Source organism: Balaenoptera musculus, chromosome 5 (assembly GCF_009873245.2).
Source record: "Balaenoptera musculus isolate JJ_BM4_2016_0621 chromosome 5, mBalMus1.pri.v3, whole genome shotgun sequence".
Lineage (NCBI taxonomy): Eukaryota > Metazoa > Chordata > Mammalia > Artiodactyla > Balaenopteridae > Balaenoptera > Balaenoptera musculus.
Window position 1 is genome coordinate 88,608,534 of NC_045789.1, and position 17,099 is coordinate 88,625,632.

General features: G+C 37.3%; 1 protein-coding gene across 3 annotated transcripts in view; it reads right to left on the bottom strand.

The window, feature by feature from the left end:
- Positions 1–8,724: 8,724 nt before the first annotated feature.
- PI4K2B (phosphatidylinositol 4-kinase type 2 beta) overlaps positions 8,725–17,099 on the bottom strand; it is a 32,240-nt gene continuing 23,865 nt past the window's right edge. Inside the window, exons 10-11 of one of the 3 annotated variants that reach the window (XR_005019973.1) lie at positions 11,279–11,522; positions 8,726–10,041 (exon numbers count right to left, since the gene is read on the bottom strand). Coding sequence is in view for 2 of the 3 variants with exons in the window: in XM_036852876.1 (XP_036708771.1) it covers positions 11,349–11,522 (174 nt within the window). In the remaining variant the exon portion in view is untranslated. Of the gene's footprint in view, positions 11,523–17,099 lie in introns of all 3 variants that reach the window. The other 2 variants (XM_036852876.1, XM_036852875.1) reach the window with 2 other exon arrangements.

The following is a 17,099-nucleotide window of genomic DNA, read 5'->3' on the forward strand; positions in this document are numbered from 1 at the left end:
CCCCAGATCAACCCCGGGTGTCACACAACAGAAAACTTTAAAATAGGCTTTGATTCCAAATCTGTCACCATGCTCCAGGAAAGATGATATCCAATCTAAAAATTTATGCAATAATCCAAACCCATAAACACAGATGTTTGCTTTATTTCATCATCTAAAACCAAAAATCCCAAAGTGCCACTAACACACACAGACAGCTGCTCCGATAAAAAACTGAATCCATAACAGAATTTGTACCACACTTTTCACAAAATACGTGAAATGACATTATATGTCATCTTTGTTACAAAACTTTGAAGTTAGCATTAGCTCATGTATTTTACATGTGGAGAGAAAGCTGGTCTGGGAGATTGTAAGATCTGCCCAGGGGCATAGAGCTAATGAGCAGAGCCAGGACTTAACTACAGGTCTATTCCAATCTCACACTCAGCCAAAAGAGAATTGTGGCCTATCTTCTATTTATTGAAGATAAGCAATATTAGAACATAAGTAAGTTTGCAGTATTTCAAAAAAGACAATAGTTAAACCTATTGTATTATTTAGCTTTAGAATAAAAACTTCAAAGCTTAAGGATTTGTTTTCTCAGAGAACTCTTTACATGGAATCTGAAGCAGGTTAAAATTTACTGAATAAGATGATGCTGATTAATAATGCAATTTGTTAGATAAATGTATTTTCATTATATACTTTCACAGTTCAATCCATGGGCCCACTTAACATTTGGGGATCTTCAGATGAGAAACACTGAGTAAAAGCAAAATAGCTCACGGCAATGAATAAAAGCTCTCAGAAGTCATACACGACTTTGTTCCAAGTTATGTATTTTGTTCCTCAGATTTTATGCTTAATTACTACCATTCATGACAATATTTTTTTGATATTATGACAGATTAGTAGACTTGCTTGATGGAAACCAACTCATCATCATCATCATCATTATCATCATCAAAAAAGAGCTAAATAAGAAAAACTCATTGATAAAAAAAGATGGGACAAGAATTAAGTTTTCAAAGAAATGGGGGTAGGAGGAAATCTAACCACACTCCATAGACAAGAATATGTTTTGATTTGTTAAAAGAGTTCCTGCTGCCACAGCTCTCTGGCTTTTTTTGGGATTTCCTCTCCTAACATGATGAATTCGTTGATAAAAATTAAATCTCTCTTTTCTAACTCCTGATATAAATGCAATATGAAGTACACAGAATCATTTGTGAAATATTCTTGCCAAAAATGTTTAACCTGAACCTATTCAAGCTTTTAGATCTCATTTCCAATGTATAGGAACTACAGGGGATAGACAATCAAGTTGAACACTAAGAGGAAATAATGAGATAGATCCAGTATGGGGAATATCCCAAAAGTTAACGTCATGGGGAAAGTGAAGGAACTATTCTAGATTAAAAGCTAGAACAACAAATGCAATGTATAAAACTTGATTGGATCTTGATTCAAAGAAACCTAGCTAGAAAATATATATTTGGTGAATAATTAAAGAAATATGAATACGGTCTATATAACAGATAATAGGAATTTTTTGTTAATTTAGGAGACATGATGTTATGGTAAGTAGAATGGTCTTATTCTCCTCTCTTTCATTGTAGTCTTTCTACATGACTAGCTTGGGCTTCCTCACAGCATGGTGGACTCTGGGTAGTTGGACTTTTTTCTTTTTTAATTGGCTGTGCCACATGGTGTGCGGGATCTTAGCTCCCTGACCAGGGATCAAACCCATGCCCCTTGCAGTGGAAGCATGGAGTCTTAACCACTGGACTGCCAAGGAAGTCCCATTTGACTTCTTACATGGCAGCTGATTTCCCAGGGTGAGTGGAGACTGCCAGTCTTCTTAAAGACTAAGCCCAAACTGGCATAGTTGCACTTTTGTTACATTCTGATGATTAAAGCAAGTTGCAAGCCCAGCCCAGATAGAAATGGGGGAGAGGTAGACTCTGCTTCCTCATGGGTGGAAAACTACATGCTTGCAAAGAGGGAAGGAAGTGATGACAGCCATCTTTGGAGACTATCTACTCCCTTACCTCCAAAGAATGGATTAAATATATTGAGATGTTGAATGAAAGCCACGCTCTCCACAATACAAACCTAGACATTGAAAATATGCTTTTATTAATAAATAAGAAAAATGTTGAGAGCTCAGGTCAAAGCCAGTGAAGCATTGTGTTTACAAAGCATTTCATTTCCCTCCCCTGTAGGCAAAGAATTCACAGTCTAAGAGGCAAAGGTAGAGATGTGCACACACGATCAAAGATTAAGACATTATTCCCTCGAAAATACTTCATTTTAGACCTATCACCATTTTCCGGTTTTCCTGCTGCCTTTGAGCAGTATCTGAAGAGTGACTCCAAGAGCTGAAACTGTATTTTACTGATTTCTGTCTTCCTACTGCCTTTTGGAGAACCTGGCATACAGTGAGTACCCATAAATAAATGTTTGTTGAATTCAGTGAGTGACTTTGTTGTTGTTGTTGTTGCTATTGCTATCTTCTAATTTTATTTTTATTTATTTTATTTATTTATGTCTGTGTTGGGTTCCCGTTTCCGTGCGAGGGCTCTCCGCAGCCGCAGCAAGCGGGGGCCACTCTTCATCGCGGTGCGAGGGCCGCTCACCATCGCGGCCTCTCCCGCCGCGGAGCACAGGCTCCAGACGCGCAGGCTCAGCAATCGTGGCTCACGGGCCCAGTCGCTCCGCAGCACGCGGGATCTTCCCAGACCAGAGCTCGAACCCGTGTCCCCTGCATTGGCAGGCAGACTCCCAACCACTGCGCCACCAGGGAAGCCCTCGGTGAGTGACTTCTATCTATCATACAAACTGTTGTCCATACAGGTGTTGGGATTTTAGCAAATGAGAAAAGGCTAAAGCAAATTCATGTATCTGCCATGATTGAGAAACGGAGCTGTTCTGGTTCACAACTATGCAGAACAGAACCAGGAGCGAGGCAGTAAGCAAGACATTTATCTCAGCTGTAAAAATAATTATTACGAATTCAGGTTGAAAAGTCCTACACATTGCTAAGAAGAAAGCCTCTCAGACTTCACTTCAGAAAATATTTACAGATGGGTGTTCTTATTATTTCAGTGTTCCACTGAGGATATGACTAAGAGGTGGCTGGGACTGCAGCAGTGGCCAAGGTCGAGGCTGAGCCTGGCCGCATTCAGAGAGCCTAATGCATGTGGAGGTGCCTAATAGGTTTTTAGTTTGGGTAGTGCTATGGACTGCATTGTGACCCCTCCCCCAAATTCATATGCTGAAGCTCTAGCCCCCATGTGACTACATTTGGAGATACAGCCTTTAAAGAGGTAATTACAGTTAAATGAGGCGGGCCCTCATTCAATAGAACCGTGTCCTCAGGATGTGAGTGCGATAAGAAAAGGCCATGTGAGGACACAATAAGGCAGCGATTTGTAAGCCAGGAGAAAGTCCTCACCAGAAAACAACCCTGCTGGCATCTTGATCTTGGACTCCCAGCCTTCAGAACTGTGAGGAAATATATTTCCATTGTTTAAAGCCACACCTGTGATATTTTTTCATGACAGCCATAGCAAATCAAGAAAGGTGGCAAACAAAGCATTCACATAAATGTGCTCCCATATAAAAGCTTATTTTTAAAAATGAAATAATTGAAGCATACGGAAAATAACAGAGAATAACGTATAAAAACTCACCTACCACCCAGATTTTAACAAATGTGGCCATCTGGTCATATTTGCTTCAGATTTTGTTTAGAGATAAAATTTTATACTTAAAGTGTACTTGGTAACCTTTAGATCTGCTTCTATATCCTCCTAGCCCAGAGGTAACAACTATTCTGAAGCTGGAGAAGGACATTCCTGTCCACTTTTTAATATACTTACATGTATGCATATGTCAAAAAGCAACTATAAAAAAGTACCGTAGTACTGTTTTGTATTTACATAAATGAGATGTGTAAATACTTTTGCAACTAAGTGTTTTTTTCCTTCAACATCGTTTTCAAGTTTGTGTGCACATTTCAATACATGTGGCTATAGTTTATTTTTAGTGCTCTGTGGTCTTCTATTGTATGGGTATACCACAATTTATCCATTTCCTGTTAATATTCAGGTTGTTCTCAATTTTTCAGTATTATAAACACTACAGCATTGACCAATCTTGTGTTTCCTTGAATGCATATACTACCAGGTACTTGCATCTTCAATTTTACTAGAGACTGCTCTCCAAAATGATTCTACCAACTATCAGGCTTTAACTTTTGCCCGAATCTGATAGGTTTGAAGTGGTAATTCATTGTTTATTGTTTCATGAGAATACTTTACATACAATGAGCTGTGCAATTTGATGATCTTTGATAAATGTACTCACCTATGAAATCAGGACCACACTCAAGACACTACGTATTTCCATCATCCCTTGAAATTTCCTCAGGCCCCCATGCAAACCATCCCCGCCGCCCCCACCCAGTAATCCACCTCAGTCCCCAAGCAATCACTGGACTGTTTTCTTTAACAATGGATTAGTTTTCATTTTAGCAAATTTTATATAAAAGGAACCATATGGTATGTTCTCTTTGTGTTTGGCTTCTTTCAGTTAGCATAATCATTTTGAGATTCATCCATGTTGTTGGGTTTATCAGTACATAGACTTTTCCTTTTCATTGTATGGATGTATTTTTTTGCTTATCCATTCACCTGTTGGTGAACTTGGGTTGTGTCCAGATTAGGGTATTACAAAAAAAAAGGTTGCTGTGAACATTTCTATGTAGCCGTTTGCTTTCATTTCTCTTGCTTGGGTGGGTAAAAGAAAAGGAATGGCTGGGTGTGCGATAGGTGTTAAGTTTAACTTTACTCATTGTGGGTTTTATTTGCATTTCCCTAGTGATAATGTTGAGCATCTTTTCATGTGCTTATTGGCCATTCATTTATCTTATTTTGTGAAGTGTCTGTGTAAAATATTTTGTTCATTTTTTTTTAACATCTTTATTGGAGTATAATTGCTTTACAGTGTTGTGTTAGTTTCTGCTGTATAACAAAGTGAATCAGCTATACATATACGTACATCCCCATATCTCCTCCCTCTTGCGTCTCCCTCCCACCCTCCCTATCCCACCCCTCTAGGTGGACACAAAGCACCAAGCTGACCTCCCTGTGCTATGCGGCTGCTTCCCACTAGCTATCTGTTTTACATTTGGTAGTGTATATATGTCCATGCCACTCTCTCACTTTGTCCCAGCTTACCCTTCCCCCTCCCCGTGTCTTCAAGTCCATTCTCTACGTATGCATCTTTATTCCTGTCCTGCCCCTATGTTCATTTCTTAAATGGGTTATTTTACTTCTTATTCCTGAGTTGTGCAATCTCTTTATATATTCTGGAATTCTTTATCAGATATATTTGTCAAATATTTTCTCCCAGTTTATGATTTGAAATTTTATTTTCTGAAGTGTCTTTTGAAGAGCAAAAGTTTTTAGTTTTGATGAAGACCAATTTATCAATTTTTTCTTTAATGGTTTGTGCCATTTGTGCTCTAAGAAATCTCTGTAAAAACAAGGTCACTAAGATTTTCTCCTGTTTTCTTCTAGAAGTTTTAGCTCTCATACTTAGGTCTCTGTATGGGGTGAAAGTGAAAGTTCACTGTGTGTGTGTGTATTACGGTATCATTTGTTGAAAAGACTTCCCTTTCTATTGAAATGCCTTGGCACCTTTGTTGAAAATCAGTTTACCATGTATGCAGGGTTTATTTCTGGATTCTCTTTTCTGTGTCCTTGATCTTATGTCTATCTTTACCCCAATTATCACTGTTTTGATTGCTGTAGCTTTATAAGTTCTGAGACCAGGTAGCATATAAGTCCTCCAACTTTTGCTCTTGTCTCATAGGTTGGCCAGAATACTGCCATATACATTTTAGAATTAGCTTGTCAATTTTAAAAAAAATCCTGATGGGATTTGATTGTGTTGAAACTATAGACAAACTTGGGAGCATCAACATGCTAATATTATTTATACATAAGCATGGTGTTGCCCTCCATTTATTTAAATCTTGAATTTTTCTCCGTACTCTTTTTATAGTTGGTGTAGAGAGCTTACACATCTTTGGTTGGACTTATCCCTAGAAATCTGATGTGTTTGGTGCTGCTATAAATGGTATCTTTTAAAATTTCCTTTTTCTAACTAATGTTGCTGGTATATAAACCTTGCAAAGTTCACTTATCAATTCTAACAGTTATTGGTAGATTCTTTTTAATTTTCTACATGCATAATTATGTCATCTATAAATAATGACAATTTTCTTTCTTTCTTTCTGAACCTCATTCCTTTTACCTCTTCCCTGCCTTTACTGCACTGGTTATGCTCTCCAGTACAATACTGAATATGAATTGTGAAAGCAGGCACCCTTGTCACCTGACTGATCTCAGAGAGAAAGTGCAGAAGGCAGAATACTGGCCCCCAAAGATGTCCATGTCCTAATCTCCAGAATTTTTGAATATATTACATGGCAAAGGGGAATTAAAGTTGAAGATGGAATTAAGGTTACATATAAGCAGGCCTTAACATAGGGAGATTATTCTAGATTACCCGGGTGGGCCCAGTGTAATAACAAGTGCCCTTAAAAGTGCAAGAGGGAGGCAGAATGGTCAATGTCAGAATGATGTGATGAGAAATGTATTCAGCCCGCTGTTGCTGGCTTTGGAGATGGAGAGGGCTACAAGCCAAGGGATGTGTGAGGCTCCTCGATACTAGAAAGGACAAGGAAACAGATTCCCTCATAGAGCTTCCAGAAAGAAACACAGCCCTGCTGACACCCTGATTTTAGTCCAGTGACACCTGTATCAGGCTTCTAACCTGCAGAACTGTCAGACAATGAATTTGTGTTGTTTAAAACACTAACGTTTGTGGTAATTTATTACAGCAGCAACAGAAAACAAATGTAGAAAGCTTTAGATTTTCCAGCACTAAGTATGATGTTTGCTGTAGAGTGTCTGTGGATATGTTGTCTATTTGCTCTCGGGTTCCTTCTAGTTTATTTCTGAAACATACTGTTAACTCCAATATTTCCTCTGAGCTCTGTCAGCTCTCATTTTATTTCCTCCTGTTGCTTGTCCATCTAATTTTTGAGCTTTTCTGATTTTGATGTTATATTGTTCTTTCTTGGCTTCTATCATGTCTTGAATTTCTTCAGCATTTTAACAAATATTACTGTTTTCTTCTGCTTTGTAAAAGTTTCTAGGATATCTTCATTTTCTGTGGGTATGTTATACACGCTGTTATCCTGTTTTCTTAAAGCATATTGTATGATGTGGTCATGTTTAAGTGAAATGGACTTTGTCATACTTTCCTCCTATATTTTCAGAAGATTCCTGGGTAGGTGGTGAGGTAGGCCTGGAGTTTCCTGGTTTTGTAGTTCTACGGTTCTCTCTTCTGTAGTTACTACAAAGTATTAGATAACATTTTTTTTTTTTTTTTTTATAAATTTATTTATTTATTTATTTATTTTTAGCTGTGTTGGGTCTTCGTTTCTGTGTGAGGGCTTTCTCTAGTTGTGGGGAGCGGGGGCCACTCTTCATTGCGGTGCGCGGGCCGCTCACTATCGCGGCCTCTCTTGTTGCGGAGCACAGGCTCCAGACGCGCAGGCTCAGTAGTCGTGGCTCACGGGCCCAGTTGCTCCACGGCATGTGGGATCTTCCCAGAGCAGGGCTCGAACCCGTATTCCGTGCATTAGCAGGCAGATTCTCAACCACTGCGCCACCAGGGAAGCCCAACATTTTTTTTTTAAGATAACTTTTATTTTTATTATTATTTTTGTAATAGCTGATATTTTATTCTTATTTATTTATTTATTTACTTATTTATTTGACCATGCCACTTGACTTGCAGTATCTTAGTTCCTGGACCAGGAATGGAACCTGGGCCCAGCAGTGAAAGTGCTGAGTCCTAACCACTGGACCGCCAGGGAATTCCCAGATGACATAGTTTTTTATGAACCTTCTTAGTACTTTCTGAATTGTCTCATCTGGTCCCCTTTTCTATCTGTATCAGAACCTTGTCTCCTTTATCCCCAGGGTCCTTCCCTTGTCAATGTCTATTCTATATCCAGTAGCTTCTCTCAGGGCAGGCCTATGTGCTCTCACCAGCTACTTCTGGGAACCCTGAAGACCAGGTTGCCCTGGCACCCTCATACCTTCCTGCAGGCTCCCTTTACAGCTGCCAGTTGAATGCTGGACAGCCCTCTCCCAATTTTGATTGTGGTTTTGGATGCACCAGTTGAGACTGCCACGATGACTGGGGGCGCCTCCTTTTGGGGCTGACGACATGTCAGCAGATTCTGGGCTCTTTGTACCATCACAGGTCCCCCTCACTTTCCCTCCATTCACTCCTCCAAAGCTGTTCTTCCCATGTGATCCTTTTGCTATTGATGGATTTAGCCCAAACTGCTCATTTCTGGGATCCACAGGGATATTCTATCATCTAATTTTAGTGAAGATGGTGTCACTGTGATTTTTCTTTTGCTATCCTAGTTGTTCTATGGGGATTTGAGATTAAATACTCATTGCTGCTGCCATTCAGCCTTCTATAATTGGTTTTTTATTTTAAAATGATTTTTTTTCTATTTACACTGTTAACGCCCAGGATAGGACAGACTATGGTAAGTTTTAATAAATAAATGCAAAATTTTAGTGACTAAACACAAGCACTATTTCTTGCTCATGTCACAGTCCAATGCAGTCAGCACGCTCTCCTGGTAGGTTTCCAAGCAGTGACTCACATGCCCTGGCTGCTTCCACTTTGCAAATTCTTTGTTTATAGCCAAACGGGAAGGCAAGAGAGTGGTCAACGGTGACCACTGGTTGTGACGCAGTGAGTTTTACTGCCAGGTCTGGAAGCCCCATATATCCCTCATCCGCACATCTTACTGACCAGAACTCGGTTACATGGCTCCAAACTCACCATGAGAGAGGCCTGGAGACAAAGCCACACTGAGGATCTCTGCCACTACTCTGTACAGCTGCCCAGGCAACTTTGGGAAAGAAGGCAGACTATAAAACATAAGATGCTGCCTGTCTCTTCATATATCTGTAAAAGGATTTAAGATGTAATCTGATCAAAGAACTGGTCACCATTGTTTTTCATAAGGTTTTAATTCCATTAGTAAAAAACTTAAAAAAAAAAATTTTGTGAATCAAATCGTTTTCAAGACTGCAAAAAACATGTTTCCGTAGTCTTCAACTGCTGACAAATTTGGGGGAGAGTAAGGCAGCTTATATTCAAATAAAAATGAAAATGTCTCTAATTATAAAGATTCCAGTTAATTATGTCTTTTGGAATGATAAAGTATTAAACTATACTACTAATATATGCAGTAAGAAAATGGTGGTTTGGCATCATTTATAAACATAAATGTATTTACAAACATTCTAAATATTCAATATACATACTTCAGGAGAAATCTAGTCTTAAGACAGTGATTTTTATTACCTTTCGTCTACCATGTTTGACACTATAAATATACTCACTGAAAATATTAACACAATATTTAAATAAAAATGAAGTTCATGAAAATTTATAAAATAAAACCAATGTACTGACTTGTAATCATATCTTAAATATTTCAACTCTACTTTTCTGGCCTGGTCAGACCATTTAAAAATATTTCCACACTATTTTAATTTTAGGGTATAAAACAGTAGCAACTTACTAAGTTTCCATTTTTAAAATTAATATAGAAATTCTCAAAATACTGAAAAACCTGTTTTATGAAAGCAGTACCCACATCACAACAACTTATTTCATTAAGAACACATCTTCAAAAGGCACATTTTAATTACTGGTATTTATCTAAAGATATTAGCTTGAGTTTTGAATTTCCAGTCAATTTTCCATTATCTCAACATTAAGATCATGGAGGGTCAGAGGAGGTAGGAGAACACAGGTTTCCAATGGACTTCCACTAGGACAGCAGTATCCTCACTCATCACATCCACGAAGACCAAGAGAAAGATGTGAAGGAAGGGAGAACGGCAGATCTGACTTCCATCCTAATTCAACCTTCAGGAAATACTTTTTACATAAAAATAACTTAATTTAAAAAATTACAGGACAGAAAGCTTAACAACAAAAGGCCAAGACCACAAACTGCCCAGTTTAGTCTGAGTGGTGATGTTATTTGTTTGGAGCCTAAGAAGAGAATGAAGCTCCTGCTTCTTTGGGATCAAATCTTCGTATCGGGCTCATCTCAATTTCAATCACTTGGTAAGTTAAAAGTACTACAAATTCCCAGGATGCCAGAAATACTGATATTCAAAATCAAATAAAAATGACTTAATGGTTATCTCTGTTACGTCCCCCTTTAATTGGGACTAGTATTCTAAAGTTGACTGTAATTATAATAACATCAGTAATTTCAAGTACCCTACACACTACTATTATTTTTAAGAGGTTATGTCCTAGGACCTGAAAATGCAACCCAGTATACAGTTTGAGTTATGGTTTACCTTTCAGTGAAGTTTAATACTAATTGAAGTACTAAATTGAACGAGATCAGTACTCTGAGGTACTAACTGATTAAGTATTGATCCCATGCAAGAAACAGAGGGAATTTTTAATGTTATTCTGGAATTTCAAAATACTGGGGATCTATCTTAATTTCATATTATTCCCCTCAAGTCTCAGTTGAGTGTTTCCATTTTTTTAAAGGGGGAGATAGCATTAGATTTTTTTTCCCCTCACTATAACAAAATAATTGGCCAAAAATATTCTGAAGTACACAAAAGAAAATAGTCATTGGTAACTTGAAATATAATTTTCTGGTCCCTAATAATGGTCACTTTAGGAGCATTTATTCAAGTTCTAAAATAGCAGCTTTTTAAATTAAGGCAACATTGCTTTATTCTTAACTATTTTCTATTAACTACTCTATTAAAGCTCATAAGAGCAGTTTCATCCTCAAAGGCCTTTTATAATGTAAGAAGAGTTAACATGACCATTCTTCTCAATATTAAAAAAGTATATAAAAAGTTATTGTATTCAAAGTCAACAAACACCTTATTTTTCTGTTTGGAATTCTAGAGTAATTATAGTCATTCCAGAATGTGTAAACTATGAAATTACCTCTGAAACTAACATCAACAACATAAAATACAATTTTTCTACAAAAATACGATATAGGAGATATATCACCTCTTCCCTGAAATAGAAATTTAATATTTGGACAAAAAACTGTAAACTTCAATTACATTCAAAAGAAAACCTTTTAGAAACTTATATTATTTGAGGTTTTGGCAACTGGAGCTCTTACCAGCAGGTTTACAGGGCGGTAATGTTGTAACAACACAATAATGCCAAACAGTTTCTTTCTCTCACATCTGCTACCAGGAGGAAAAAAAAGGCTTCCTGCAGTGGACAGTCTGGGTGAATGAATTGCTGAGGTGGACGATCCGACCCTGACCTCCACCTTGACTGCGCTCCACAATCACACAAGGCATCTGTACTAGCTGGACAGGACTCCTCCTGTCTCTCAATGCCTGAGAAAGATTTAAGATCTGTGGAAAGAAGAGAGGTTTTCATCAGTTCAAAAAAGATAAAAACCTTCCGTTCATTGACATTATTTTAACCATCTATTCATAACTACAATTTTTATTTCATCCATTTATGCCCAGCAGAGAATGTGATGAGGAGTAACTGCTCTCAATATATATATGTGGACATATGTATGCTTATACACACACATACATATACACAGACAAATGCACAGGATTAAAATCAAATAATTTTTGCCAACTGGTAACTTTGAAATATTCTAGAATGCATCTATGTCCAGGAGCAATGGAGTCAGAGACTGAATGAAGTGAATGGTTCCACATACGTACCCCATTTGACACTGGACCTAAACAAATACTGGTCTAAATAGTCTGGTTTTTACTAAATACTTGCCTTACCCACTCATTCAACAAATAAATTTATTGCATGCTTATTACGTGCTAGGCCCTGTTCTAAGTGCTGGGGATGCAACAGTAAGAAAACAAACAAAATCTCTGCCTTCACAGAGCTCGTATTTCAGCAGAGGAGGAGTCAATAAACATCACAAACAAGTAAATTATACCAAGTATTAGAATGAAAAAGTGCTATGGGGAAGCATGACGCAGGGCAAGTGAGTTAAGAGAACTGGAGAAGGTAGCATTTAAAGTAAAGTTTTATTTAAGAGTCTATTCTTAAGTAGGAAAAGTAAAACTAGGAAAAGTAAACTATATTACATTCCATGTTTGAACATACTCTTGGAATTGCTACTTGAGCATATAAATAAGGTTATGAAACAATGCATAGCTTACAGCCTATTCTACTCTGTTCATATAAAAATTTAATAATTCATTTTCTTTTTTTCCCTGCATATCAGGTAAAAAATTCCCATTGTTGTGTACTTTAGAAATAAGGATGTCTCCTTCAGGTATTTGAAAATATTTAATATACAGATGGTGTGCATTTTACTAGTTGTTGTAAAGACTGTTTAATAGTGAGATAAGCATAAAGGTTTCAACATAAAGCCATACTAATAAATAAATGTCATAATACTTGAACGGTATAAACTAGATGGTTTAGATCCTGGAAGATCTGAAGTATTTAATACATCAGAGAAATAAACCTTTACTAGTAATAGTAGTTACTCATTGTATTTATGGTTTAGGATTCCTTTTAAGCTCTTCCCTTAAAATCTTCTAGGCTGGTTATGTTTGAATGAAAAGACAAAAAGAATTTACAAAATTTATGTTTATAAGCATTGTCCTTACCATGAAAATAAATGTGGGTACCAGCATGGCTAAGGAATGAAATATTCAGTTAGTTTCCTCTTTTGATTTTAAAAATCCTATTCTAAACATGTTAATCTAAACACACTAATTTAAGTAACACCTAATGTTTTCCTGACTCTAAAAACAATACATGATTGTTGTAGAGAATCTAGAAGCGGAATGGTACAAAGAAAATGAGAGTCATTCTACAAGACTAAAAAATTTCAAATATATAATAGCAAAAATTATTCAGTCTTAAAGCTATCCAAAATATTAGTATTTCTTTGGGAGTTGAGAAGACACTTGATGATCTTGCATTTATTTACTGAGCACGCACTGTGTTGGGGAGAAGACTAAATACGAGGGAAAAAACCCATTTGAGCCTTAAAGTGCACACATTCTAGAAACAAACAGCCGCACGAACAAATAACTGGAATGTAGTGTGACAAACACTTCAGCAACAGTGGATCTATGCCCTGACTTTACAATCTGATCCCCTCCTTTACATACCACTCATTTTTTCATTTCCCAAAGAATAAACACATCTATTACTACATCTTTACATCAGAGAAGATTATTTTTAGAAATAGACTAAACATTGCAGGCAAGGAAAAACATTTTAGAATGCTCCATCTATGCCACATTTGATACCATGGTAGGGGTGCGATAGGTCAAGGGCAGATGGTGTGAACTCACAGACTTCTGCATATAGACTTTGCTTTCCTTTGGATTAGTTCACTGGTCCTCAAATTTTAGTGGGCATGAGAATTACTGTACTATCTACATAAAACTACATATATTCTACTTCCCGGTTGGTTTTAAGCTATTTTTCAACTGTACTATGCCCAATTTGCAGTCCTTTTTTTTTTTTTGGCCTGCACCATATGGCTTGTGGGATCTGTTTCCCGACGAAGGATTGAACCCGGGCTGCAGCAGTGAAAGCCCGGAATCCTAACCACTAGGCCACCAGGAAACTCCCCCAATGTGCTGTCTTAACATCCAATTTCTGAGTGAAATGTGACCCCAGTACTCCCATGGAGTGCTAGGGAAATCAGAACTCCTTGAGTGGCAGGAGAAGCCTAGGAAGACAGAGCTGGAGCTTGAAGGAAAAACTGTTCTCCAGAGGAAGAGGAAAAGGCACCCAAGGAGAGACGACAGCATGCAAAGGGCACCACTGGGAAATGTGAACTGGGACTGAAGAACAGTTCTGAGTGCCTAGGCTTAGGGGAAGCTGAAAATGACAAGAGATTAAGGCAGGTATGTTGGGCGGAGGCAGACTGCAAAGGTGCTCAAAGTCAGGGCTTAAGCCTATACTGACTGACAAATCAGGGGAGTTTTAAATCACAAAAGAGAGGATCCTATCTGCTTTGAGAGAGATTGTTCTGGTCTAATGTGGAAGAAGGATGGGAAAAGAGGTAGGGACACCACTTAGAAGATCATTAAATCCAGAGAAGAGATGATAAGGACCCCAGGCAGAGGCAATGCCGAAATGTTGCAGATTTGCCAGACTTAGACTCCCTTATTAAACAGATGCAACATGTTAACCCATTTGAGCCAAGTTACAAAATGCAGACAACTATGTAGAGCTGTTATGAGGAAAAATAATAACAAACATAAAAATATCTAGTAAAGAGTCAAGTACTCAGGAGGTACGAAAGCGTCACTTTCATTTTCTTTAACATCAATTTTTACTGAATCTGCAAATGAGCTTCTGGTTTATATATCACTGAATAGAATTTCACCCTGTATTAATAAAACTGTTTTATTAATCATTTCTGCCACTTTTTTCAGATTGTATATAAAATATATTTCAAATAAATAAGTACTTCTGAGGTCCAGTGTTCCAAGTAGGCACAGGTAGAATATAAAATGAATGCTCTTATTGAGCTTGATCGTGACCCTACTGCTATTTAATGTAAAATTCAAAAATTTTAACTGAATAAACATTTCTAGTCAAATTTTAAAAGAAATGCCTTCATACTAGTTCCTAATTCCAGTCCACATCTTTATATGTAGAATGAGAATTGTCACTGATTATGTGTGCAAAACTAAAAACTTACTATACACTAGGACAAAAGACTTGGTTGTACGAAGCACAAATCATGATGTTAATTGGTAAAATTAGAAGGGAGAGGGATTCAAGGGATAATTATAAATGACTGAAATAATGAAACGGAGCAGGACCCTATGTCCTCTGCCTGCCTTTTGTCTGTGGAAAAACCTTAGCCGGAGAATAAGTTTAATCAGAGAAATGAGAAAATGCGGAAACAAAGGAAGACAGCCAAAGGAGACCAAATAATAACAGGTTAGTCACTAAGCATAGTCAAAGACCTTTAGTTCCTCCTCAAGGGCTATAGATAATATTCTGGGCCATATCCTGTGAGCTGTCTTATAGATACTGAAACCCCCATCAAGTGGAAGAAGTTAACTACATGATGACCAGACTGTAGCCATGACCTAAGCTGCCACAATTCCAAGAACTGGCCTCAAGGAAATGCGAACAAACCGACCCTGGAAGTGAAGAGTAACTGTACTTACAACAACCAAGATGACGCTGGTCAGACCACCGCATGACCAATTTCAGGACGACTGTCAGAGCTGACTGTGCTGTTTCTGCATGTAGCCCCCTCCCTCCATCTATAAAAGCTCTTGCCCGCTGGTTGTAGGAGGGGGGAGGGGAGTTGGCCATTGGACAGGCGTCCGCCCTTCCCCCAACCCCAGTTGCCGGCATCTAAAATAAAGCAAACTTTCCTTTCCACCAACCTTGCCTCTTTTTGGTTTTTGAGCAGTGAGCAGCCGGATCCCACTTTCGGTTTCAATAACACAAGCATTTTGACTCAATTAAGGAACTGGCTGAATAATGAATTCTGTTGCTTGAAACACAGGTATTCGTTTTTGTTTGTTAAGCCTTGGTTTCAAAGCACTGATTTACTTTAGAATATAAAATAATACCTGATTTTTTTCAGACCAGCTTTTTAAAAAAAGGGTTAAAACCAGAGAGCTACACAATCATGTACACGGTCAGAGTACCTTACTCTTTTTGGCTATCAGAAAGGTCAAAACCAAATTAAAATAAAAAACCAAAACAAAATCAAATTAAAACATATAAGGTTTTATTTTATTTTTTCTTTCCCAGATCCTGATCCTGTCACTTTTATATTCTATTACACCCATTTGTATAATACTTTACTCCTTTGTAAACAAGACAGGATATGAATAAATAAACCTAAAACAGCAGATAGCCACTGGTATATCTTTGTAATAGACCTCAGAACTAGAATGTCCCCATATCTGTTCAGACAAGCATTTTAAAATTAAAATTAAAATTTCTCACGTACTAACTTTAATCTACAATTAAAGCTTACAAGATTATTTACAGCTTTTATTTAAAAAAAACACACAAATATTTCTGAAATAAAGATACATCTTTAGGGATAAGAGAATTCCAGAAGATGGAGCATATTGTTAAGTCAAATAGATTTGTTTCAAGCAAAAATGCCAAATTAGGGCATAATTACCTATGCCTGAAAATTTAGTTCAAATATAGTTTAGGGTGGTAACACTCAGCAACATAATTACAATCATCAATCATCTAAGCCCATCATTCATACCTGAATTACTGAAAACACCTCCCCACAAGGCTCCCTGGCTCTAGACTCATCTGCTGAGTCAATCTGCACCCCACTGTCCAATCTGCAGGGGTTCTTTGTTGGGTTATGGACACCTTTTGCTGGGATATAAATTCTATCGCCCACTCCATGCCCAAGACGCACATATAAACAGAATTTAGCACATAATCTCAGGGAGTTGATAGGAGAAACCCCAGGGTAAGGTCTCCTCTCAGGAAATGTACGTCTCATCATGACTCTCTCTTTTAAAAAAATATTCTGATTCCTTTTTTATTATATACAATATATTAGCAGCTTATACATACCATTATGCACTACATTTTATAACATAATATATTCTGGAGATCTCTCCATACTAGTAAATAGACAACTTAGTCATTATCACAACCCTTTTTTAAAACTTGAAGTATAGTTGATTTACAATATATTGCATTAGTTTCAGGTGTATAGCTTAGTGATTCTTTTTTTTTTTTTTTTTTGCAGATTATACTCCATTAAACGTTATTACAAGATACTGGGTATAATTCCCTGTGCTATACAGTAAATCCTTGTTGATTATCTATTTCAGGTACAGTAGTTTGTTAATCCCATACTCCTAATTTGTCTCTCCCCTCTCCCTCTCCCGTTTGGTAATCATAAATTTGTTTTCTATGTCTGTGAATCTGTTCCTGTTTTGTATATAAATTCATTTGTATTATTTTTTAGA